At 36.7% G+C, this 10,101-nt stretch overlaps 1 protein-coding gene across 1 annotated transcript in view; it reads right to left on the bottom strand.

Annotated features, from left to right (window-relative positions):
* Window positions 1-726: 726 nt before the first annotated feature.
* The window catches only part of map2k6 (mitogen-activated protein kinase kinase 6), a 37,422-nt gene continuing 28,047 nt past the window's right edge, over window positions 727-10,101 (bottom strand). The window contains exons 7-12 of the mRNA XM_017700828.2: window positions 9,773-9,824; window positions 6,801-6,928; window positions 4,849-4,926; window positions 2,787-2,926; window positions 1,573-1,618; window positions 727-1,325 (exon numbers count right to left, since the gene is read on the bottom strand). Of these exons, the coding sequence (XP_017556317.1) occupies window positions 1,248-1,325; window positions 1,573-1,618; window positions 2,787-2,926; window positions 4,849-4,926; window positions 6,801-6,928; window positions 9,773-9,824 (522 nt within the window). The 3' untranslated portion in view covers window positions 727-1,247. The remainder of the gene's footprint in view (window positions 1,326-1,572; window positions 1,619-2,786; window positions 2,927-4,848; window positions 4,927-6,800; window positions 6,929-9,772; window positions 9,825-10,101) is intronic.

Below are 10,101 nucleotides of genomic sequence, written 5' to 3'. Positions count from 1 at the left end.
TTTTGGCATCAAAATCATATTTTTATCCATTGATGGCAGAGAAGTAAATGCAGGGCATTGTATGGAAAAAAAATCCCCAAACAAGACAATTTTTCAGACTGAGCACAAAAAAAAAAAAAAAAAAAAAAAAAAAAAAAAAAAAAGATTTTACATCTAACCACATTGAATGACTAACATCTTGATGGCTAAATTATGCATACATTTTGAAAAACTAGTGCAATTCCCCTTTAATGCAACTGAATGCTTAACCAAGTATTAGAGAAAAACATATGCATGCCAAGGATCTTTTCACTATGTATGACAGAAAAGGTACAGAGCGTTTCCACTGCACAATCTTTGTACTTACCGAGAAAGCTAGTTTCGTGAAACATCCCCCTCCGTCTCCACTGACTCAGGTCAGTTACATGGGCCTAATTATTGACCTCCACTATCCCAGCACATTTAAAAAAAAAAAAAAAAAAAAAAAAAAAAAAAAAAAAACTGACCTGAGGTCAGCCCTTTAGGACGCAACGTACCAAAGCACAGCAGACTAGAGCACTCCTATCTTTGCTACTACGTGACTCGAGAAGAAGAGAAATTTTTTTGCATCCATCCCAAATAACGGCATTTTTTTCTGACCCCATCAAACCCACCATATAATTCATCATGCACTCTAATATCCAAAGAAATATCCGTTGAGTATATACACACATTTATATAATATATAAATATATCTATATCGCTCTGTTTTTTTTTTTTTTTGCTTTTTTTGCCTGGTTCTTGTGTTGTGTTGACAAGGTAAATGACTAAAGTAAGGGACTTCAACAGACATCTTTATTAAAAATCAGCTGATGTCGAAACTGGCATTGGACTGAGAGGACTGGCATGTTTAAATAAAGGTTGTGAGATCTCATGTAGGAAAATTCAACCTGGGACTGTTACACCCTCCTTTAACACACACACACACACACACACACACACACACACACACACACACACACACACACACGGCACACACTCACATATACACACACACGCCCCTGTCCCCTGCCCAACTCCTGTGTGTTGCTAGGAAACGCCCGTAGCCCCCCTTTAGTTTCAGTCTCCACCCCCCGGCCTCTACCGAGTCCCTCTGCACTGTTGGCTGAGGTGGGCGTGTCTTACAGGTGTCAGTCTTGCGATTGGTGCTTTATTTTATTTTTTTTTTTGTGGAATAGTCCCGCTTTTCCTCGCCGGCGGCAGGTCAGTTTCACCGTGAGGAGGCGTGTTCAGTCGCCGAGGATGATCTTCACAAAGCTAGCAACGTCTGTCTCTTTGGAGTCGTGGCAGGTGAAAAAGGGGTGTTGCTGCACAGAGAGAAAGTTAAAAGCAAACAAAATATCACCAAGTGTTAGACACCAAAGGACATAATGAACATAAACTGCACTTAATTTGTACTGCCATTGCTTTCGCCTGCGCTTCCGAACATCATGGAGCAACAGGTGCTGGCTCAGCTCCCATTTAAGAGTGGAGATCAGTGGTGTGAGGCTGACATCTAGTGGTCAGAGCAGGGAAGTACAGTCAAAAGTCAAATGGCAGATTTCAAAAACTCACCATGAGTTCTGTGTAGTTTGGCCGCTCTTTGGAATTCTTCTTTAAACTAATATAGAAATACACACAAAAAAATATATATATATTAGAAGAGATGATTTATTCGTCATGTATATGAATCTCAAAATGGTTACTAAGTGAAAAGCTAGACAATGACAGTCTAAGGACAAAAAACCCCTCATTCAACATGGACTCATTTGCCTTTCACCCGTTTAAAGGGGAATTCCACCAATGTTTTCAATATTTCTGCCTAAATAAACAATCAAGATGTAAATATCATTCAGAGTGGTTTAATGTGAAATGCAGGTTAGAGAAACAAAATTGTTTACAGTGGCTGTTATAGGAACCAGACATACAAGTTTTTAATACCTCTAAAAGCTTCACAAAAAGCGTCATTACGTCATTACATTACGTCAAACAGTTACAAGCACACTGTCTGACATCAGATCATTTTAGGGTATTTGTGATCTAAAAAGCTAAAAATTAGTTATTATAGTTCATTAGTAAAATAGTTTATTACTATTTTACTATATACTACTATCAATATTAAATATAAAAACTCAGAAGATGTATGTAGGTTCACTGGTGGCTTTTGGATGCTAATAAAAATGGCCATATTTGTGCTGTAGACATTAAGACTCCTGGTTCCTATCACCACCACTTTAAAAGATATCCAAGTCAGGATGCTTCTCTACAGTGAACCCGTTTTCACGTCAAACCCTCTGAATTACTTGGTTTAGATCCCAATGACTGTATTACGCAGAAATTCTAAAATCTCCTTTTAATCAGGTGACGTCACTTTACAGAGCAGAAATATTACCCAATGAAGATGCATGCATGTGTGCTGGTTAGTTACTAGGGATGGACAGATACAGGAATTTAGAATACATAGTGGGCCAATGTCATTATTCAATACTTTTCGTGTACTTATTTATAGACGCTGACACCATCAATACATAAACATCTAGAAAATATAAAAACTGGGGTTAAAATCTACCTGGATTTGTACTACATAATACATAAATACACAATAAATAATAAAATACTTAATAAGTACATAAATACACATTTGAAATATGTCAAATCTAAACATCTGTACAAACTTGACCTTTCTTCCTAAAAGCAACTGTTCACCAATAACAGTGTGATTCTGATATCATAGTACATCCCTAATTTGTAATGAGAACACATTCTGAGATCTGTCTGGTAAAACCCACCATTGTGATGTGAAGTCCACAAACTCTGGTGAAAAGCGGTCAGCAGGGAGCTGTGGTGATGGCTCTTCCACCACCTGCTTCAGCTGCTGGAATGGTGTCCCCCAAGAATCATACGGAAAGCGCAGGATCGCCAGCTCGATCTGACCACAAGAGGGGAGGGGGAAATTTAATGTCCAGCAAAGAAAAATACACACGAGCAATAGCACATCACTTCTGCTGCCACTGTCGGTGTCCTACAGCTTCTAGCCCACTGCACTACAGAGGACTTCATTAAACTTCACCACAGCATATTAGATGTTTGCAACATGATGCACCCAGAGGAAACAAGCAGAATAGGCTCTGTTACACTGTATATTTGCTCCAAATTGACCCAATTCAAAGGAGAAAATGTTCAATTTTTAAATCACAATGATGTTTAAGACAAAACTGCTCTTATGTTAAACTACAATTGTGAATTTGCCTAAACGGTTTAACTAAACTATACATTAAGTTACACACTGATTCCATAATGCATTTCCATATATTTCAAGACATACTATAACTGCAATAAAGACTGCAATACAGGAGCAAGCATTCTTTTTTTTCCAGATTTTCTGATTTTTCCCTAACATTTTGCACAATTAAATTAACAGTCAGTCATTCAAAGTGTTCTGATGTGAAATTTTCCATTCAATAGAAACTTACTGGGTCAGAACTGTTCACAGTGTTGGTGAGACAGGAACCCAACATCTAGAGAGCTTGATGCCACCACTGGACTCTAGAGCAGTGGAGACGTGTTCTCCGTGGGGTGACTAATCACGCTTCTCCATCTGGCAACCCGATGGACGAGTCTGAGTTTGGAGGTTGCCAGGAGAACGGTACTTGTCTGACTGCATTGTGCCAAGTGTAAAGTTTGGAGGAGGGGGGATTATGGTGTGTGGTTGTTTTTCAGGAGTTGGGCTCAGCCCCTTAGGTCCACCAGAGAAAGGAACTCTTAATGCTTCAGCACCAAGAGATTTTGGACAATTTCACGCTCCCAACTTTGTGGGAACAGTTCAGGTACGGCCCCTTCCTGTTCCAACATGACTGCACACCAGTGCACAAAGCAAGGTCCATAAAGACACGAATGAGCGAGTTTGGTGTGGAAGAACTTGACTGGCCTGACCTCAACCCAATAGAACACCTTTGGGATGAATTACAGCAGAGACTGCAAGCCAGGCCTTCACGTCCAACATCAGTGTCTGACCTCACAAACATGGAAGAATGGTCAAAAATTCCCGTAAACAAACTCCCCTAAACCTTGAGGAAATCATTCCCAGAAGAGTTGAAGCTGTTACAGCTCCAAAGGGTGGGCCAATGTCATAAACCCTATGGATTAAGAATGGGATGTCATTCAAGTTCATATGTGTGTGAAGACAGACGAGTAAATACTTTTAGCAATATTGTGTGTGTGTGTGTGTGTGTGTGTGTGTGTGTGTGTGTGTGTGTGTGTGTGTGAGAACAAAACATATTGACATTTAATTTTTCTCCATTTTTCCCCATTCTTTGTGGCACGTGCATGGTGTTCTTGCAGGATTTTTCACAGCATCATGCACCTTACATACTTATAAAAAATATTTTGGATAGCAAATAAAATGGTTTTATTGGTGTTGTACACATTGACTGAAACCACTGGTTCCTGTCAACACCAATGTAAACAAACAATCTATAATCATTTCACATCAAACCAATCTAAATGGCTCCGTTTACTCAACATCTGAAAAATCAGTGGAGTTGCCCTTCAAGGTTCTACAGACTACAGAAAATGATTCAAACTGCATGAGGGTGGTTAATAGACATTCATAATGCTACTGGAATAATATCACGGTTTTAAATTTCTCCTCAATGTTAGACAGTTTGGATGTAGTCCAAATTCTGACAAAAGCCAAGAACTCTGATATCGGTGCAGGCCTACTGTCTAGTTTACACTAGAGCATCGGAGATAGTCTCAACAGGATCATGCACTGCACGGATTAATCACTCTACAGATTCACTGTGGTCACGCACAGTAATCAGTTCACAAAAGCTTAAAGCCCAGACCCACCATGGTGATTCCTAAACTCCAGATATCAGACTTGACGTTGTAGCCTTTCTGATTGGTCTCCGGGTTTATCCGCTCCGGCTGCGAAGAGAGAAACGGAGGAGGAGAAAGGGTGATTGAAAAGTACAGTGATAGAGTGGTGGTGGAAAAGAAAGAGAGCACACAGAAAGAGAAGGATGAGGAGGCTGAGAGGAGGAAGTTTATTAAGACGTCACTCTGGCATGAACAAAGCTTTTCCTCAAGACTACAACAGCTCGCCTTTTCATTCATGAAGCCGCCAAACCACCCACCATCGCACTCTCTCTGACTGCACTTTGCTGTGTGAAGCCTTCATTCACTGACAGTCATGTCAGCAGCCCTTTCAGAAGTAAACTAGTTTAACAGTGAATTCCCACGATGGAATACTGCTTACAGGTAAGGAAGAGCATTTTTACCATTTTTTGCTATTTATATAATCCATTTTTTAAACAAATACCATTCAGATATGCTGACATATTCAAATATAATTGAAATAAAATAATATTTTAAATGAATAAAAAACTAACCACATAAAAAAAGCAGTTAAACAAATTCATTTACATTAGCTTTTCTACAGCTTATATATTTAATGCATTATTGAACATTTTATGTAATTTTATGTACATGTCTACAAATGTTCATACCATTTTGTAATTTACCATAAATAACTATACTATACAATGTCACTTCAAACCCTGCACATTTACATATTCGCAAAATCTCTCAAGCAAATTTTGCACCGGCTCTTTATCAACTAATCTCTTATTCTTGATTCTAGCTATTTTTGATTTATTTGTTCTTTGGTTAATACTTGTTAACAGGCCGTTTGCTTCTCTGGTCTGTGTAGCAGGTTACATGTCATACATGTGAAAAAAAACGTGCAAAATAAAATGAATGATTATTTTTTATTTATTTTGTTTTGTTTTTTGCTGATGATCAATTCTTTGTTTTACCCATTTCTTTATTAATATTTTGCCTGTAGTTTCTCACATTTTGCTTTATTGTCAGTATTATTTTTAGTATTTTTATTTTTTCTTTCATACTCGGTTCTCAATTTCCTTTTTTTCTTCACTTTCGCCATTTCCCTTTCACCTTGCAAAGCACTTTCAGCTAAGGCACTATAAGTTTTTTAATGTATTATTATTTTATATTGGAAACATTAAATACTTGATTACTGCATAAAAAGGTACATGAGTGTTAGGTAGACTGAGGGATGGGGTATATTATTATTATTATTAATAATAATTATATGCATTGTATTTGTAATCTACCTTTCATTTCAGTGAAAATCTCAAGGGAATAGAAAGGTAAATTCAACAAAATGATAAAAGCATAACATTTAGTTAAAAATAAATAAATAAAAAATATCAATACACAGCCAAAATAAAAAAGCCAAATGAGTTATTATTGGTGGTACTACTACTACTACTACTACTACTACTACTACTACTACTACTACTAAATAAGTAGTACTAGTAAGACAATAATAAAATAATATTACATAATAAAAGTATATAACTTAACATGCTAGCAGTTGTTCTGCAATGATGAATCGTCTCATTTTTCCCCCGTACAGATTTATCATTTGTTATAAATATAAAAAATTATTAATATAATGTCATTATCCTAGCAATAACTTCTAATTAAATTAAAAAGATGGTTAGGATGCCTTTAAAAAGACAATAAAAAAAACACTGTAGAATAACTTAAAGAATCATTAAAGCTCCTACATAATCACACCTAATTTACTGAGCAGGAAAATATTAAAAATCAACATTTTTTATAATGAAAAGTTTTCAAGACAGCCCTAATTACCATCATGCAATATACAGCAATTTAAAAATTTGCCATACTACATATGCCTTACTCAAATACTACACAATGTAAACAAAAACAGGAGTTATTTGAACAGAGACATCCTAAGTGGTGCTACTCACCGCCATGTAGGGTTTGCAGCCAGCATCCATCGTTTTAGCCACCGAGTCCACCAGATAGCCGCTGATACCAAAGTCACACATCTTCACCTGGCCCTGCATGTTGATCAGAACATTGGAGGGTTTCACATCTAAAACAGAAAGAAAAGCAGAACCGCGCAGAAAGAAAGAGTGAGAACGAGAGTGAGATGAAAAAAAAAATTTTTTTGCTTTTTTGTAAATGAGATAGCACATTAAATCAGCATCAGAACCACCTTTTAAAAGAAAACCCCTATTCATAACAGCAAAACACATTTCTCCAGGCAGCCCAAATTATTACATAAAGACAACCCTGAACAGGACGTTCATGGGCCTCTTTTGACACTGCCTTATTTGACCAGGCACAGTGCAGTTTTTCAGGCCTGCGCTAGAAGGCAAATGTGGCATTAGATGCCATATCACAGTAGTGCTAGAGTTATCTGGGGTTTAAGAATTAAAATTAGATTTTTGGATTCAATTCAAATTCCTTTTACACTGTAATAGCTTGTTGTTGGTTAAACCAGACACTTCTATTGATGTGTGGAGCTTTATTTAGTTCCTACCTACAAGTCCCTGTAGGAGGCTTACACTGGAAGTTCTTCAGAGAGTGAAAGCTTTAAGACTTCAAAAATTAATTCACTAGCAAGATGCCAGTTGAACAAAAACACCCTGTGGGTTTTTTTTTTTTTAATGAATGTCACATCAACACCAACTTAGAATGAAGACAGTTTATCAGTAAGTGCCACTATTCTTAACAGGGAAGTACAGCTTGTGCAAAGAAACCGGATGGGTGGAGTTGATGTCAAGAGGAGTGATGATGAAAGAGTTCTTTCAGCGTTGCTGGAAAAACGGTGCACAGAAATTTTAAAGAACACCTTAAAACAAAGAATTTGCAGCTGTAAAGGAGTATAAAGCCTGTCTACGAAGGTATAAAAGTTTTGTTTAGTATAAATATATGAACATAAATGTTTCATTTATGTGGACCACTATGGATAACTTATACACTTCCGGACACCTGTAGACACGTTTTGTCCACCAGGAATCTGACTTGCGGTCTTCAGATTAAGACAGTTGTGCCACAGGGAAGCCTAGCATGAGGCATCTCCTATTTAACAATATTGCAACAATGCATACTGAACTGGTGATTTTGAATAAAAATCACAGTTAAAGTAAAAAATGATCCTACTCACTCAAATGAATTAGGCTTGAGCCGAATGATCATTGTATCAAGTATGCTAATTAATTTGGATGATTTAAAAGTGTGAAAACACCATCCGCAGCTTCAGGATGCACAAAAGTAATTAAATTCTTCTCATAATCTGTTACAATCAACAACAACAAAAAAAACCATGATGCACGGCTACAATAATGGTAGCCCTTTTAACTAATTTGCACAGTTATGTTTTATCTGTTTTACCATTTTGACTATAAGCATTGCATGCAAACATTCAATTTATTTAATTTATAGTAAAAACTACCAAATCAGACCGAGTCCCAGCAGGTGGTGTGGTGTTACATACTTAACCCTCTATTGCATAAAGTTGCCTCAGGATAACAAACCTACATTCTTCAAATAAATAAAATGCTTTTACTTGTTAAATGGCCACTGAATGATTTGGCAACCAAGTAAAATCATTTTATTGGATTTATTAAAATCTTTTAATTCTTTTAATTAAATCTATTTAAAAATTTGTACTTTCCATATAACCCTTTTTATTGTTAGTTAATATAGATCATGCCATTGTAAAATGATGAATGTGGGTTTGTTGCCTGAGGCAACATTATGCAGTAAAGGGTTAAAACAGTTTATTGGAGAAAGATGCCATACATATCGATTAATAGCATCCTAACTGTCAAGCTGCAGTGTGTATTTATGACCCTTTTTTTCTGTGCACCTTATAAGCGAGCCCAAAACTCTACAATAGCGCAGGGAATTGGTGATTACTTACGATCGTACGACAGCACATTGCACGAGAGATCATAAGCGTACTTGTTAAGTGTAAATGTGCAAGTTTGAATGTCTTCTGAATATCTTGTGTGGATCCCTACAGACTCTTCCTGGATGCTCCTTGACCAACGTATCACTTGGCTAATAATATTACTTGATACTTGATGTTGACAGCCTGTAGTTTTATAGATGTCAGCAAAAAATTGTTGATAAAGCACAGACAGTTAATAAATTCTGTCACAACATCGCCAGGAATCTAAATTTGCCATCTTCAGATCAGTGCAAAACCTTAGACAGTGGTGTGGAAAACTAAGTATGATGAAACTACTTTTAAATATATTACAGCAACACATACCAAACTTCTGAATTTTAATACAAAGCACTATCATGGTAAAAATATAACAAACATGTTGCATGTTTTTGTTAACAAAAAACAAGAAGTTATAAACAGATATGAAAGCTGAAATACACCATGGGTTGCTTGGAGCTTCTGTAATTTAACAAGTACAAAACCTGAGCATTGACAGTCATTATCTGTCAATAAAGCAGTGTTCAACTCAAACTATTAGAGTCTAAACTTAGTAGAAAAAATAAAACTATATTGGCGAGTTATCAAGTTGAGCAGTTATATTTTTTTTACTCTGCTAAAACCAGTAACAAATCGATCAATCATAATAATAAAAATTCTACTACAGCTGCAGAAAATCACAACAAAAACAGTATATGAATACTACAGAGGAGAAAATATCCATCTAGATAAATAAATAAACAAATAAACAAACAAACAAACAAACAAAACACACACATCCAAATGGCCCCTTCAGGCAAAATCACAAACACGGTAGAAGGCCACACATTAGTGACTGCTACCCTAAGAAACTCATAGGGTATTATTTTCTGCTATGGACCACAAAAGCTGAGACTTCACACAGTTAAACCTGCTCGTAAATAGCACACCTGCTTAATTAACTGCATTCAAAAGCTCATCTAAAAACACCCAGTCTCTCACCTCGGTGAATCACGGACAGTCTGCTGTGCAGGTGCTCCAAAGCTTTCACAATCTGCAACAGGAAACAACATTGAGTACAATGGAAATATTGTCTCTCTGCCAGAGGGGTCTAATTCATGGGAAAAATGGGGATAGAATTAATGCTGCATGCATGGTGAAAGGAATCAAATGAATAGGTTCATTGGACAATACACTTGTAGCTATGTGACCATATCTCCTTCCCCTCCTATAGAAGCTAGTCCAGAAGAAAACTTCTGCTAAAAGAGACAAACCAAAGCCAAACCGCTGCTAGAAATTTGTTTTCATTGCCAGCTGGAGAAAGACAAATG

Source organism: Pygocentrus nattereri, chromosome 13, assembly GCF_015220715.1.
Source record: "Pygocentrus nattereri isolate fPygNat1 chromosome 13, fPygNat1.pri, whole genome shotgun sequence".
NCBI lineage: Eukaryota > Metazoa > Chordata > Actinopteri > Characiformes > Serrasalmidae > Pygocentrus > Pygocentrus nattereri.
This window is presented reverse-complemented; position numbering and strand designations above follow the sequence as displayed.